This window comes from Macrosteles quadrilineatus, unplaced genomic scaffold (genome assembly GCF_028750875.1).
Source record: "Macrosteles quadrilineatus isolate MER2022 unplaced genomic scaffold, UCM_ALF_1.0 Scaffold_4__1_contigs__length_99947679, whole genome shotgun sequence".
Lineage (NCBI taxonomy): Eukaryota > Metazoa > Arthropoda > Insecta > Hemiptera > Cicadellidae > Macrosteles > Macrosteles quadrilineatus.
The window spans coordinates 88,614,115-88,631,526 of NW_026542597.1; the positions used below are offsets into that span (position 1 = coordinate 88,614,115).

Sequence of the window (17,412 nt, forward strand, 5' to 3'; positions counted from 1 at the left end):
TTAAACATTAGAATGAAGAAATGTAGCAATATTTTAAGAAAAGGGGTAGGTATTTAATGAAAATAAGACTAAAAGCTTTGTGGAAACACTTCAAGAATGCTCATGGAATGTGTATACAAGAAACAATGTTCATAAAAACTTTTGATTATGATTTAAGCAATTACATGTTAAGTTTCCAACAGAGCTTTCCAGTAAAAGATTATGCAAAATTCTAACAATAGTGTAAAAGCAAAAGGTTGGATTACTCAAGGAATTAGAGAATACCGGTATCAAGTGCCAGGAAAAGAGAAGTAAGAAAGTTGGATACAAATTCTAATAACCAGCAATTTATTCAATATTGTAAGATGTATAAAAAGATAAATCGGTGTGCAGACTATCTAAAGAAACGTTCTCTCAGTAACTACATTCAAACTTCGGTTGACAAAAGTAAGGCTGTCTGGGCAGTTGTAAATTCAGAACTAGGACTGGGTAGAAAGAAATATAGTTTGCCCAATATTGAACATAATAACTAATAAATTGATCAATAGATCTATTATTTTCACTGACAACACTACCCTGGTTGTTAGGCATAGTATTAGCAATGCCATTGAAGGGAACAACTTGGGTTTTGCGCAAATAGGTAATCACTAAATGTAAATAAAACACGAGAAATGTTTTTCTCCATTAAATTTAGATTTCTGGGCTCCACCCTGTTGACTTTAAGTTGACTTGGGATGATCATGTTAACAAAATTTGTAAGAGATTAAAAAGAACACTGCAGCACCTACTTGGAAAATTAAAACTAAATATCATCTGACTGGATGCATTGCATGACGCCCAAGTGCGACGACGTCCAATAATATTATTCAGTGTTACGACGTCCAAAATATAATTTTTGACCTGTTACACGACGTCCAATATAAAATATTTGACTGTTGCACGACGCCCAAGTGCCACGACCTCCAAATGTACAGTAACAACAAAAGTACCTATAGTCTTTCTACAAGCATTGGAAGTCATGAGATTGGTCGTCGTATAACAGCAGACTTAATATTCTTTGAAAAAAGTTGCAGTTGCTCGACGTCCAAAGCCCCAGCTATGTCTGTTGCACGACGTCCAATATAGCTCAGTGCTGTTGCACGACGTCTAAAGTGAATGAATACTATGAGTACTGTTTTACCGTCTATTGGATACTAACCTAACCTAGCCTAACTTAACCTAATCTAACCATGCTTCGTATGCAGGAGCTTTGGACGTCACGCAACAGCGCTGAGTTATTGGACGGTCATGCAACAGCTTTGGACGTCGTGCTACTGGCTTAACAGTGCTTTGGACGTGGTGCTAATGCTATGTTTTTCAAAAGTATAAAGTGCGCTGTTGCACGACGTCCAAAGTTTGTAGAAAGAAAGACTATATTTTTTGAAGCTACTGTACTTTAGGACGTCGAGACACTTGGACATCGTGCAACAGTAAAACATTTTGTATTGGATATCGTACAACAACTAAATTATGTTTTCGACGTCGTGGCACTGAATAATATCATTATACAGGGTGAGTTTTAATTGTCCCCCCCCCAACTTTTTTCTACATTTTTTCAAATATCAATCCCAGACCACTTCCAAACATTGTTGGGTAGTAAGTACTTCATTTTGACAAGGTGGTCATTTCCGGCCGCCATCTTGGATCCGCCATATTGGATGCAAAATTTTTTTTTCAAATGTAAAGGTGGGGTTGTGACCCATTATTTCGAACTACATTTTTACCCTGATTACAATGCCGCAAACCGTTTTTAAAAATCTTGATTCATTCTAAAGTTACGAGGGCTTTTTAAAACTTTATTTTTAGCCCATTTTAACATTGTGCATTTACAAACTAAGACCATAATCCCAAAATAGTGCTAGATAATGATAAGTATACACTACCAGTAATTGTCCACCTATTTTCACTTGGTTATGATTGATGTATTTTTTTCGGCCGCCATCTTGGATCCGCCATTTTGAAATGTGATAAATTATTTTAAATATGAAGGGGGTGTTGTGACCAATCATTTTGAACTACTTTTTTAAGCTAAACTCAATGCCGCAATCCATTTTTTGTTATCAAGTTTTATTTATGAAATATTGAAATTTTTTTGTTAAAAATGTCAATATTTCAAAATCAAAAAATGAAAATGTAAAACGGATTATGGAATTAAGTTCAGCTTAAAAAAGTAGTTCGAAATGATGGGTCACAACACCCCCTTCATATTTAAAATAATTTATCACATTTCAAAATGGCGGATCCAAGATGGCGGCCGAAAAAAATACATCAATCATAACCAAGTGAAAATAGGTGGACAATTACTGGTAGTGTATACTTATCATTATCTAGCACTATTTTGGGATTATGGTCTTAGTTTGTAAATGCACAATGTTAAAATGGGCTAAAAATAAAGTTTTAAAAAGCCCTCGTAACTTTAGAATGAATCAAGATTTTTAAAAACGGTTTGCGGCATTGTAATCAGGGTAAAAATGTAGTTCGAAATAATGGGTCACAACCCCACCTTTACATTTGAAAAAAAAATTTTGCATCCAATATGGCGGATCCAAGATGGCGGCCGGAAATGACCACCTTGTCAAAATGAAGTACTTACTACCCAACAATGTTTAGAAGTGGTCTGGGATTGATATTTGAAAAAATGTAGAAAAAAGTTGGGGGGGGGGACAATTAAAACTCACCCTGTATGTCGTGGTACTTGGACGTCATGCAACACTCCCATCCGACTGTGTGTTATAATGGCGTATCTTGGATTTCTCAATAGCCACATTGTTTTGGGGATCAAGCTGTAGGCCCATTCAAATTCTGAAAAGAGAGTCGCAATAAAAAAATAACTCACGATTCTAGCTGGCGTAGCTCCTTTGGAGGACTGTAAGCCTTTGATTTAAGGAATTCCAGATCCTCTCATTCACAAATGTCTATATTCTGAAATACTAGCTAAAATGTCTCAATGTGTGTAGCTAAGGTAAACATAAGTGGTTACTAACCTGTATGCTCAAAAAGTCAGCACGCAACCATATAAATAGATTAAATATAGATACAATATAGGTGTGTTGTCTAATTCTATAAACTGCTACTAGGTAACTGGATTAATTCAATATGTTGTAAGCCTGCCAGAGAGTCTGAAAGCACTACCAGAAAACCCGTTCCACCAGAAGATTAAATAGTGCTTGTTGGACAAGCCCTGCCCCTGTTATCCTGTGCATAAGTGTACAGTACAGCGTTCTTAGAGCATCAGGGTTGTTAATCCCACGGGTAGATCTTGAGATGAAGCCCAACATTTTGTTGCCCTGTTTACAAATCCCATCAACGTGGTTGGAGAAGCCCATGTCGTGACGGAAGAAAACACCCAGATCCTTTATACCAGTAACTCTTGGGATATCAAGTTATATATCCCCCCGTTCCTCAGTACATACTGCATTACAGGATAACTCTTGTCAATTTACTAATACTAGATAAAACTAATAACAGAAAGTATAATCTAATCAGAAAGTATATACGAGCACAAAATTCTATTTACCTTGAATGTCCTTCATTCACATTTACATTTCTATTACTATACATTTCTTTTATTTTATTTCTGAACGCTGGAACACCCAGCAACTTAAGATCACAGGGGAGGTCGTTATATAACTTGGGCCCAAAGTAAGAAAAGCCTCTCCTGCCAATCTCCAGCCTCACTCTCGGGAAGTGAAACTGCTTGTTCTAGTGTCGAGTATTTGCACCGAGACACACGATCGCGGGAGACCAGTCTTTACATCAGGTAAGCTGGTTCTTTTTTGACCAGTACCCGATGAACCAGAGTGCAGGTTTGCATCCTGCATATTTCAATGAATGTTTCAGATTTCAAATAAAAAATAATCTTTTATGCCTACCTCTACTGTTGTTGATACGTGGTAGTGGTTGTGTTTGTCATGATTTTCATGTAAACAAAAATAAAGCAGTTATTTACTTCTTATAATAATCTATAATATTTTATTTATGTTATTTAGATGGCGCTGACCAGTTTAGCCTCGTTGGCTGCAATCAGCTGTGTAGAAATGCCAAGTCGTACTAACTAAATATTGCCGTCTGGCCTGGCTGTCAATGAGAATGAATGTTTCAGTGTGATCTATATTGAAGTAACCTAAGAAGTTGTTTGAGATATATAGTTATATTTAAATTATTGTAATACATATAATCTCAAAAATGGTGTTAGCAGATTTAGGAAGGAAGATTACTTCCGCCCTCAAATCTCTGAGCAATGCTACAATTATTAATGAAGAAGTGAGTATATTATGATGCTGCCTTGTGTTTTGGAAAGTACTAGGCCTATTGCACCCAATTAAGATTTTAGTACAATATTTGGACAAGTAGTACCATGTAGCCAGTAGTACAGTGTTTTAGTTCTAATACATCTTAGTTTCAGTCATTTAGGCCTACCCCAAGTAACCCTAATACCCTTATTTTGATTTGGTCCCTAAACCTAAACCTCCAACTTCAACATGCCATGGCCTATCCAGTGCTTCAAGTGGGCATTACAGTTTAACATTTTCGAATTACGGTGGACTGTCTGTGCTAGAAATGATAAAATTTCCTATGAAAAGCATTTGTAAAATGAAGGTGAACTAAAGCGAGATTTGTTAAAACAAGGTTGAATTTGCCTTTATTTGTTACCTCTTTTAAAAACAAGGTACTAACTTAGGCCTAGCCTAATGTAAAATACACTCAGGTATAGCAGCCTGTAACTAAGTTAACTTAACTGTATCAAAATCAAAAAATATCCCTGTAATTTTTTTTTATTATGCTACCACAATATATAATAGCTTAGCTAAGACTTACAAGCTTAGAAATGTATTGTATGAGCCTAGAGATTATGATCGTTACATGGTAGTTTCATGCATCATATGACATAGGCCTACTTAACTACAGCTAAGTTAAACAGTGCCGAAATGCTGATTATCAACTAGGTTAAATATCTAGTAGGTAGCCAAATAAAATTGGCCGTTTGATACAGCATTTTTATTTATATTGAGAAATAATAATGATATTGGGTAGTAGTTTATCAAATCGAAATCTATTAGGCCTATACTGATGGCGGTTTTAGGCTCTTTAAAATCTTTTAACATGTTAATTTTTAGGATAGAGACCAAACATAACCTGACATAACTTAACATAATATTCTGTTAAAAAATCTGAAGCCATTATTATAAATATTTTTCAAATTTTATATGTGCAGTAAAACTTTACAAATAAGTTAGGCTAACTTAAATCTATCTATAAAGTCTAGACTATACCAGTGTCCTTTTTAATCTTAAAAGCCTCCACCTGTTGATGCTAAACCTACCTGAACAAAAATTATAAACAAACCTAACTACAGTAGGCCTACTGTAATTTATAACAATGAAGTAGGCCTAGTATTAATTTATGTCTAGAGTACCTTACTTAGTTCCGTTTTATTCAAGTATTTTTTAATGTAGCCTAGCTAATATTAATTGACTGAGCCTCCCCCCTTGAAAAATGTTTTCGATATCTCAGGTGGATTGTTTGTTAAGTCTATCAGTATTGAATGTTTGCAACTCCTACAGCATTTAAACCTTTTGAATAGGTATTGTTTTCTGAACCATATCGATCAATTAAGAGGAAACGGAAAAGATGTACAAATTATGGTACCTACCTAGTAATTGATTAGTGGTTGTTTGTGGTAGGCCTTACCAAATTTCTTATATGTCTGTAGTACAACCATCTACAACATTATTTTACATAAACACATTTTAGATTTGTATTTTAAGCACCTATTGCACTGCATGTAAGGTAAAGTATATTATTTAAAACTCCACACTGGATAGTTTTAACCCTAATAGTAACTTATGTACGATTGACATACGATTGCAGATTCACATGAAGTCAAAAGAGCTAACCATAGACATTTCCGTTACTACCTTGTCTTTGTTTATTTATCAGTGTGTTGCTTTATTATTTTCAGGTCCTGAATTCTATGCTAAAAGAAATATGTGCTGCTTTACTTGAAGCTGATGTTAACATTAAGCTAGTGAAGAAACTCAGGGAAAATGTCCGAGCTGTTATCGATTTTGATGAAATGGCTGGTGGTCTTAATAAACGGCGTATGATACAGAGTGCCGTTTTTAAGGAACTTGTCAAGGTTGGTATGCAAAGGAGAACGTTTATTTGTGATCACATTTCTGCACATGGTCGTAACTCAGTGCGACGCCTTTGTCTAATAAGCCAGGTATTACTGATTCGTAACTGTCTGCACTATTTGATCACAGTCGCCACTATTTTGCCTCTGTCTTCACTGTCTTAGGAGAGCTAAACAGACACTAAGTCTGAAGCTAAACAATGAGCAGTTGAGGTCTTATTTTCAGTAGGCCTATCCAAAAATCATTTAATGGAGAAATTCAATTCTAGTAGACGAATCCTTTCAGAAAATTTTCTGAAATTTTCTATGCTAACCGTGTGAAAAACTTACAATATTACTATTGCTATCTGATTTTGTAACCTAATTGTCATAGTTCTTAGCCTATAAAAGCAGAAATAAACCGATTTGGTAACAATCCAACTGCTGGATATGATTTCAACCATCTTGATGCAATTGTGATTATTTAAGATAATTAAAGATCTTTGCAAGAGAATTATCCACACCTTTGAATAAGTAGCAGGGTGAATAAAAGACAAACTTTCGTTAAAAGTTCAGACACCGTTTTTATAACCCCCATTAGGCTGCAATTCAATGTCCCCTGTCGATGTTCCAAACTATCATCAAAGGTAAATGTTTGGGACAATAGATGGTATTCGTTTTCAACAATCTTCATAATAACTTAGGGCCCTAAATACAATTTTGCTTGAAAGTTTATTGTTTTTGATAGCCATAAAATTAAGTTTGAAGTTTTTTATAGTAGGTAGTACAATTTATAAATATGCATACCACATAGCAATTCTGTTTTACTCGTTTTTAAGGGATCAATGACATAACTAGGCTAGTAAAACTAAAAATCTTGAATAGAAGGGTAGTTATAACTAATCAATTTTTGTCAGTTGGTTGATCCCGGCGTAAAGGCACATCAGCCAGTCAAAGGTAAGCCGAACATCATCATGTTTGTTGGACTGCAAGGATCAGGAAAGACCACAACGTGTACCAAGTTGGCGTACCACTACCTCAAGAAGAACTGGAAAGCTTGCCTTGTGTGCGCCGATACGTTCCGAGCAGGAGCGTACGACCAGCTTAAACAGAACGCCACCAAAGCGAGAATACCGTTTTATGGAAGGTAATTTACATTTTGAGATTTATTGCGTAACACGCATGTGGTTTTAGTTGAACAAATGTTTTCAACGTTATTGGAAACAAATACAGTAGGCTGCTTTACTCTTTCGGTATGTATAATTGTCATTATCATTACATCGAGACAAAAATACATCACTGTTATTTATTATCTGAACGTGAGCAAGGGATGAGTGCAGAATCGGGTGGGATGTCTTTTTTGTCGAATTTTTTTTACCAAAACTAGCTGCTTCCATAGCCTGGGCCGTTAAGTAAATGATCAAGGATAGTTTGGTCCATTTTCATCATGTGTTTTATTTTTAGACTTTTAGGCCTTAATCGCTATCTGAACATTATTTTATTTTTGGAGATAATTTAACTATCGCTAGTAATATTTTAACAATAGATTTGGTCTGGAGTATTATAATAGTTATCTAAGAAGGTAGAGCAAATTCTACCATTACATGCACACTTTGTTCTTAAAATCCTGTTAAACCACCAAGGTCAAGTCATAAAAGAAAATTCACACTCTGAAAGAAATACCACTTTTTTTTCAGTGCTAATTATGACAAGACTACGCCTCATTTAAGGGTGGGGGTGAGGGCAGAACATTGCACTGTCAGATTTAAATAGCTCCATTAGGAGTGAAATTTGTTTAAGATTTACAGTAAATTGTTGTATGTTTTGTGACGTTTACTGATATGTTTAAAACACTGTCGCAGCTACACGGAGGTGGACCCTGTCGTGATTGCTGCTGACGGAGTAGATATGTTCAAGAAGGAAGGGTTTGAGATCATCATCGTAGACACTAGCGGACGACACAAACAAGAGGAGTCACTGTTTGAGGAGATGTTACAAGTCTCCAATGCCATTGTAAGGAATTTTAATTGAAGAATTTTTATTGCTATTCTTATCAATATTTAAACACTGCTTTTAAACTATTTTTATAACCTTTTTTGTAGCTTAGTGTAACATTATTTGCTAGGAAAAATTAATAAATCCTAAAATTACTAACGATTTTGATTTTATTTTAGAGACCGGACAACATAATTTTCGTGATGGACGCCACAATAGGTCAGGCTTGTGAGGCTCAGGCGAGAGCTTTCAAAGAGAAAGTTGACATCGGAAGTGTTATCATCACAAAACTGGACGGTCACGCCAAGGGTGGTGGAGCCCTCAGTGCGTAAGTAATCTTCTTTCTTCTCAGCGTAGTTTGATTACTTTATTGTACAGATTTTTAATACTAGTAATTTCAAAAGATAGAATACTAAGAAAGATCTAACCAAACACCGTAATAGCTATTGGAGCCGACTATTTCTGTTTATTAGCTCCAAAGGTCGATATATATGAGCCGAATCAAACACACAATTAAGACCATTTGTATGAGTATGGCTCAACAAAAGCTGCTTGCCAAACCTAACATACTGCAACCTGGTAGTCAAGTGTTAAATTACTAACCAAGGGATTGTGGTTTGCCAGTATTGTTAAAACTGTAGGCCTAAACTTTGATCTGATTGTTAGGGTTTAATCTCCTATTGGTCAGGATAATTTGAAACTAGTGAAGAGTTCACCTGAGCTGAGGGTGTCAGAGCTTGTTAGACTAGTCCACTTGACATAAATGGTAGACATCTTGATTAAGTTGACTGGATTGGTACATTATTTGAGATTTACTCAAATCAAGCATTTTTACTACTTTAGCCAATCCTCACAGTGTTTCTGTCCACAGAAAAGAATAATCCATCGAGTCCATTGCCTTCAGTAATCGTTCCTTTATTTTCCAGGGTGGCGGCGACAAACAGTCCCATAATCTTTATAGGTACTGGTGAACACATAGACGACTTGGAACCATTTAAAACCAAGCCTTTCATCAGTAAGCTGCTAGGTATGGGAGATATAGAGGGGCTGATAGATAAGGTCAACGAACTGAAACTGGACGATAACGAGGAACTCATAGAGAAGATCAAACACGGACAGTTCACACTGAGAGATATGTACGAACAGTTTCAAAACATCATGAAAATGGGGCCTTTCTCACAGATTATGGTTTGTACATGTTGTGTTATAGTCATTAAGTTAATGCAAATCGGTTATCCTTTTAGCGAATTTCCCATATAGGGAATAAGCTATTACCGTAGTACTCATGGTAAGACCTGGACGCGGGACCGATTTTTATTTTCGTTTTGAGGTCCCTAGAGGCCAAAAACACCATCCGTTCAAATTCATATATATATATATATATGTGTCCGTCAGCACAATAACTCGAGCAAAAATTATCCGATTTTGATGAAATTTGGTACAAACGTGTAAACGTACATTTATTCGAACGAGTTCGCGATCCAGCATGATCGGACCATGGGAACGGGGGTTTACGGGGGGTTTTATGGGGTAAAAATAGGTTTTTCTCATTTTTGACCCAAAAAACATAAAATTTAGCAATTTCTTTCCAAACCATTTTGTAGAGCTTAAAAAAACAAATAATTTAGTATCTTATATAGGCTTACCTCCGTCAGTAGTCCAAAATTGTGTCTTTTTCAACTAATGTTGTTCAAAGCTTACATGTTTCGTTGCACTGCAACATCGTCAGAGCTTTTTGTCAAAAACATCAAATGATTTATACATAAAACAAAACACGGAACACGAAACATTTAAACACGTAATAACACGATAGCGCTATCGACACGGCACGGCAGCGGTTGTAGGTAGACTGGACACGGGTTAAGTAACTTCGTCCCGTCCTTCTCTGTTATCAGCTCGGTGGTCAGCTGTTCTAGATGAGATAACGGTGTTGAAGAGGGAGTGGGACTTGAATTGTAGTTTATCATTGAGGATGTTTTCCTTGTGTTCTTCGTTTACGTTCATTTTATATTTCTCATACTCCTCAAGTGTGTCCAACTTATTACCTTTCCCGCAAAAATGTAGAACTTCCAAGCCGTTCTTAATATCACTCATTGAGTGATTACAATCTACAAGATGTTGAGCAAACGCGGATTTTTGTTTATGGTGTTTAGGATCTGGTCGGTGTTCTTTATATCGTGTTTGAAAGGCACGACCTGTTTGCCCTATGTATTTGTTATTACATGTATCGTGTTATTACGTGTTTAAATGTTTCGTGTTCCGTGTTTTGTTTTATGTATAAATCATTTGATGTTTTTGACAAAAAGCTCTGACGATGTTGCAGTGCAACGAAACATGTAAGCTTTGAACAACATTAGTTGAAAAAGACACAATTTTGGACTACTGACGGAGGTAAGCCTATATAAGTCATTATTCGTAGTCCAGGGGCTATCAGAATGAATAATATAATTTAGTATATTGAAGCGTTATTTTGCACCTAATGGTTACAGAGAAAATTCCAAAAAATTGTAAATTTAAAATTCCCATGTTATTCTTATGGAGAATAAGTAAACTGTTGTAGTTTGCTTGTTTGTGAACATATCTTGATCAAATTTGGAAAATGTTTTTATTTCTTACTAACTATTCACATTTTACAAAAAAAAGCAGTTTTACCCTCCCTGATGCAGCAAACCTAAGTACTTGTTAAACTAATTCTATTTAAATCAAGAATAAATGTTATATTTTATAAGTAGACATTTCAGTGTAAATCCAATCAGTCAAATGGAAATTCGCTTAGTCTGCAGGTTTGCTGCGGCGGGGGTATTTTATCATGAGGTTGAATATTTTTTGAGGTTTTGTAGCATGCATCTTTTATGATTTGCATACAGTCAATTATAGGAAGTTTACTTCTATACTTGTTTGACATTCACTGTACTTTACATGTGTCATAAGAGACGGACATGCTATTAACAATTTATTTACTTACTTACTGCCATGGCCAAAAATCTTCTGGCCTTGATCTCAATTTTCACAAATCTTTCTCCGCCTGGTCCTTCCAGCGGTTCTTGAGCCTCGTGGTCTTCTTCCCGCTGGGTTTTGCCTCCAAACTCCTTTAATTGGTTTTCCTTCCCCATATTCCTACCTAAATACATGTTAACTTACACTTGATTACTAGATAATAGTTTTACATAATTTTTATAATAGATTTAAACTATTCATATATACAGGGTGGCAATTAAGTCTTAGGAAGATTTTATAACTTTAAAAGAAAAAGAGATGTTATAACCAAATTTGGTAATTATTACTGGTAATAATTTGCTTCTTTTTTGTGTACATGGTGATCGGATGCCAGGGAGGATGGTCACCAATAGGGAGTAAGTTGAAAGTCTTGAAGATAAGTTGATAGGTAAATTAAAATAATGGTCTTGTTAAACTAAAAATAATGCTCCAAACCGTACCACAAAGGCCAAATGGAAAACCAAGTCAAAAATGGCAGCCATTCAAAGACATGTTGAATCTGCCATGTTGAATGTTTAAACTAAAACTGCTGCCATTTTTTACTCAGTTATTATTTCGAGTTCAAATTTAAGGCATTGTATTCTCCGAATAAAGACCTTTAATTTGACGTGCAGATTGACCTATTTTTAAGTTTTTTTATTTTTTTAGGAATTCTAGCGTCTGTCCCCTGAGGAGGTAGGTCTACTGTATAATAGCATTGCAAATTCAATGAATCTTTGAACAGCTGTAATTTTTGACTCAATTGTCCATCTAAGGTCTGGTTTGCGGCATGATTTCAAGTCCAACAAGACCTTTAATTTGATGTACATATCTACCTATGCTTTTCATTAAGATTTTCAATTTACTCCATATCGGCTGTCCCCCATTGGTGACATTTGATCACCATGTACACATTAAAGTAGCTAACTACTCGCAGTAATGATATGCCAATCTTGGTTGTTGTATTCCTTTTAATTTTGAGGTTATTAAGTCGTCCTAAGACTTAATTGTAACCCTTTGAATAAAGACTATTTTTTATGTTACTTGAACTTGTGCGTTTTTCACCATGGTAGGTCTACTAACATTTTGACTTAGAAGTTGTTCATCCATTTTATGCAGCAAATAATTAAAACTATTGTTGGTTCAAGGTTTGTAGCATTCCTATTTGAGTACAAACACAAAATGTCTTGAATGAAAAGTTAGGGAGTCCAACTATCATAAGAAATAAAGCTTGCATGGTCACTGACACAAACACTTCAATCTAGATCTTCTGGGATGTCTGGGTCATAAGTAAAATTTTAGACCGTTCTCTTCAGGCAGATGATCGGAATATGTGTCAGGTGTCAGGCGTTACTAATCAAGTAATACTACTCAGTAGAAGCGCCTGCCACCTGTTTCTGTAAACTGATCTGAAGAAGGCTGTCTGTAACAAAGCCGTACTCACAAAACTTTTTTCCTAGTGTGACTTATCCCGAACCTTGTCAAATTGACCTTAAAAGTTGTCAATTTTTTTTTATTTGTGTTTGCCTTACAATCTAAAGAATTTTCAACAGAATAAGGGAATAAGATAAGACTTAAGCTATATTGTACATACCTATGTCTTTTCAGGGCATGATACCAGGATTTAGCCAAGACTTTATGTCAAAAGGAAGTGAACAGGAGTCAATGGCAAGACTGAAAAAGCTTATGACAATAATGGATAGTATGAACGATTCCGGTGAGTTTTATCATTTACTTAGACACTAGTACAGTCATCCGATCTATATGAAACAGCTGTAGCAAATTTTTATATCCAAATAAAACATTGTTGAACAATTCACAGAGTTACCTTCTGTCGAGATACTATTTTCCCTCGTTGTTATTGATATTATGATTATTCGTGTTACAGAAGGTGCTATTATTTACAGCAAGTTGTCCTTTCTGGTTGGTTTGGTTAGTGATTTGGTGTATAGTATTCATAACTTGGACGCAAATCACTTTATATTAGGCTCAATTCAGTTACGGTCATTTTTATTTTGAAACTGCATAAACGTTTAACCCTTTTAGTGCCGCAGCATCGCTCATAGCGACCCGATGTGTTTACGCATAAATTTTGGAGAGTCGCTGACAGCGGATTTCAGTATTTTATATTACTCAAACAACATACTGGCCTTTAAACACAATCAATTTGATTTGTTTATTAAGGGAATAAACCTGTTTACAATATTAAGACTTAAATCAGTACAAGCATTTAACAATAATTGACAAGATAATAGGAACACATTTAGCAGCAAACAGGTACATTATAAACAAGCAACTTTGACAATTGTAGTATTTACAATCTAGAAATTGATATCTGAGCATATGGGATGGGTCAGTTTACTAGGCTATTTTTTCTATTGTGAAGAGTGATATAAAAGGTGACAAAAAAAAAAAGAAGAACAAAACTTCCTAAAAGTAATGAGCCAATCTATTACCTGACTTAACAATGAAACAAAACAAAATAAAATCAGTTGGCATTATTGTTTGACCCAAAAGCTTCTGGCTGTCAGTTTTGGAGCAATTTTATTACCTTTGGTCTGATAGCAGACACTATTTTAGCTGTTTGACGTAGATGACATCTGATTTAATCTGAAGTTTGTTTGTTGTTGGCAGGCTATACTTATTTTCTAATTATATTGTGTATTTCATTTTTTGTTTTGTTTTTATACATTGACAAGTTTTAATGGGAATTGCACTCATCTTCATTCATACTTAGCTTAAAATACCTACTTTGTATGGTCGCCATTTGATTGAAATATATTAAAGTAAAGTAAGTATTAAAGAAATCTATACTCTTCACTCAATCCTACCTTCAAAACAATAGCTCAACATCTGATGTTTGCCAAAACACCAATCAGCTGCAGCTGCAACATACAGTATTCATTATGAAAAAAAGTAGTGGGGGAACTTCCTATCTAACCACCTAAATTTTATGAACAGACTTTAAAATAATCTGTGGTACGATTAGTTTGTTATAATAGCTTAACTAAAGTACTTCAGTTCAAACTCTTTAATAAACTGATAATTTCATAATTTAAATCTAAACAAATGTAACGTTACAGAGCTGGACAATCGAGACGGAGCGAAGCTGTTCACGAAGCAGGGCGGCCGCATCACGCGGGTGGCGCAAGGCTCGGGCGTGACTGAGAAGGAAGTGAAGGATCTCATCTCGCAGTACACCAAGTTCGCCGGAGTCGTCAAGAAGATGGGCGGCATCAAGGGGCTGTTCAAGGGCGGAGACATGGCTAAGAACGTGAACCAAGCTCAGATGGCGAAGCTGAACCAACAGATGGCCAAGATGATGGACCCCAGAGTACTGCACCAGATGGGTTAGTGTTGCCTTATTGATGAGTAATGTGAAATTGGTGGATTATATATATACCAGGACACACCAGAGTTTATTTTAAGATGAAAGTTTTAAAGTAAAGACGATGGAAGGAATGTTGAATGAGTAATTCTTTGTTACCGACAAAGATCAGTTGGTTCTACATTCGGGAACATTTATAAATAGCCAAGGACAGTTTAAAACCCTCAATAAAAGTCCTGACTTCTCTGGATCGAACTGGCAATGTTTTAACTACCAAGCCAGCACTATACACACTCAGCTTTCTAGCTATGTGAGCTATTAGTAGGGTTTAACCCAAGTGTATTAGGATTTTTAAGCTCTGGTCTTTTTTTGCTCATGTCTACGCCGGTTACATTTTATTAGTTTGATTTGATCTCATACTTAACAAAAGTTCTTAAACCACCTTAAATATTGGATGGTTCAAGGCTATTTTATTTATCCGTCCAGTCACCCCAGCTAATAAGTTGTCCCACAAGTGTAGGTTTTAGGGTTGGTTGTATTGATTCTGATCACTATTAGGGTAAAATTGGTGTTGCCAGATACTAAATGAGAACACCTTCTTTTAAGCTGTTAAACATTTTGGGTTAAAGAAATTATTTGGGGAAAAATAAGGTATTGCATACTGGTACCTCTCTTAAACGTATCAATTTTTAATTGATTAATTTGCAAGTGCTTACAAAATTCCAATTCCGAAGCTATTTCAAATCTTTTTTAAACCATGTAAGGTATAAGGGGTCAAATCTCTCCCACCAGTTAATATGCTACAGTATGGTCCATGAGAGGCTGCAGTTGAGGGAGGAGCCTATTTAGCACGTGACTTCGGAGTCAATGAGGACCGTGTGGTGTTGCCAAATCTAATAATACCAGCTAAATTGAAAATATTGTTTAGTATATTTTAATTAGTGTAAAAATTTAGTGAACGTGCTAGTCCAGTCTTGCTATTATTGGCTGCCTCCAATTGCAGACTCGTGGCCCTAGTGTAGTTCAATTATTTTACACATAATATGAGTTAAATTTTTGTGAGACAAATAAAACATTACACTTAGTATTTTGCATAACTAAATTCATCCTCTAAATATTTCCAACACATAATGTGAAATCATTGTAATAACCAGTAAGCAAAGGTGTACCTCTAGGGTAGGTACTAGGACCAGTTTTATTTATACTGAAAATAGCACATTTTTTGCAGGTGGCATGTCGGGACTGCAAAACATGATGAGGCAGTTGCAACAAGGAGCGGCTGGTGCTGCGGGGGGCCTGAGTAACCTGATGGGGGGCTTCGGGGGCAAATCGTGAGAGGGCCCCGCTCTAGAACTTTCATTCTCTCATGACACCTCGCAGCGAGACTACCCAGGCTCATACCGAGGCTACAATATCAAACATTGCAGACTCGTGTTCTAAAATTCAAACATTAAAATATTTTCAAAAAATTATCTTTTGTCAATGTCACAGTTTTTTGTAAATTTTTGTACTATGGTGCTTGGAAGATTCTGGGATGATTTACAAAGTTTTTTGTTTTTGGTCAATTTTGGTCTGCTTTGGTAACTTTGGACTGATACTGAAATTTCTGTTATGTTTAGAAGACTAACAGAATAGAAACGGGTGTTTGTTTTCCAATGACAGTATTTCCTATGATTGATTCCATTTTTTCCTCTTTTTATGATCTTTTTAATTTTTGTTTTTGTAAATGAGCTTTTTTGGTGGTTAACAAATAAAAAATTATTATCTAAAGTAGAGGAACAAATTGTGTCAAAGCATGTTTAGCTAGTTGAAAAACTATTTTTCTTATTTCAAAAACAAGTAATGAATTGGTACAGTAAATAATCACAATATTTTTATAAGTTTTTATGTGCTGTCTTCGTTGAATTGTGTTTTAGAAGAGATTGTCTAAACAGCAACTAAAGTAAGGAACAGTTTGTGTTACTATAAACATTTTGTAAATATGTTGAATAAAATGTGATGTTTTTACAGAAAAGTAGTTAAATCCTGTTTTGTTCCATATTCCAATCATGTAGTTTGATGTAAAACTTTGTGAATCTACTGTAGATACGGAAGTAAAAGACTATAATTGCTTCTTGAATAAAAAAAAGTAATAGTAAACACAATAGCATTGAAAGGGCAACACACTACACTGTTTTAACGAACTTCCCACTCAAGTATTTAGTCCAGAAAACAGCTAAAAGATATTTTCCTGTAGATGTGCAGATAAGCTCAAAAATAATTTTTTTTTTTAAATTAACATGAGCTTTATGGGTTGCCATACCGGTGACAAAAAATAGAAAAGGATACGGTAAGAATAAGCGATTAATTTTTCTGAATCAGTTAGTTGTATGTGAAACAAATTATATAAGTTCATGAATCAATTTTAAAAACAATCTAAGTTTTCTTTATTAAAAATACGTTCACAAAATTTAGACGGATTTAGAAGAAATCTATCCCCTCCTCTTGATCCTACTTTTAAAACAATACCTCAACAGCTGAGGTTTGCCAAAACATCAGCTGCAACATACATTAAGCAACAAAAGTTGGGGGGGACTGGACTATAGTAACAATTTAAGTAGTAGAAAAATTGTACTTCGACAAAACCAAAACACCAATTATACAGCTCATTACACATAAGCCATTAGTAGGGGTGGTTAGTGGGTGGCGGGGGGATGTGTTGTTTACACATAGTGGCCCCGCCCCCCGCCGTGATACAGCACATTGCTATCAATGATAATGGCTCCCCCATTGTGTCAGGTCCAGCCAACACCAATGATTTTAGAAGATACCCTACAATTTGAGGGATGGTAGTTGAATTACACGCTAGATAGTCCTTTGACCTCTTTGAATATTTTTATTTTATAATTTTTTTAAGGGTTCAAATCCTGGTCTTGTTACTATCTAGTATCTAACTTCAGCCTTTTGTTTGGTAGCATGATTGATGGCCATATGACAATGA

The 17,412-nt window shown here is 35.4% G+C and overlaps 1 protein-coding gene across 1 annotated transcript; it reads left to right on the top strand.

Annotated features, from left to right (window-relative positions):
• Nucleotides 1-4,072: 4,072 nt before the first annotated feature.
• LOC128991525 (signal recognition particle subunit SRP54) lies at nt 4,073-16,440 on the top strand. The gene is made up of 9 exons (XM_054414483.1): nt 4,073-4,281; nt 5,981-6,157; nt 7,051-7,280; nt 7,996-8,146; nt 8,308-8,456; nt 9,055-9,316; nt 12,713-12,821; nt 14,188-14,454; nt 15,661-16,440. The coding sequence occupies exons 1-9, from the start codon at nt 4,204-4,206 to the stop codon at nt 15,765-15,767; spliced, it is 1,530 nt and encodes a 509-aa protein (XP_054270458.1). The 5' UTR covers nt 4,073-4,203; the 3' UTR covers nt 15,768-16,440.
• The last annotated feature ends 972 nt before the right edge of the window (nt 16,441-17,412 follow it).

Excerpts from the sequence above, each read along its gene's own strand:
- LOC128991525 (XM_054414483.1), top strand. The coding sequence starts at position 4,204 with ATGGTGTTAGCAGATTTAGGAAGGAAGATTACTTCCGCCCTCAAATCT. Across the intron at positions 4,282-5,980 it reads CTACAATTATTAATGAAGAA|GTCCTGAATTCTATGCTAAA; the intron begins GTGAGTATATTA and ends TATTATTTTCAG. Across the intron at positions 14,455-15,660 it reads CAGAGTACTGCACCAGATGG|GTGGCATGTCGGGACTGCAA; the intron begins GTTAGTGTTGCC and ends CATTTTTTGCAG.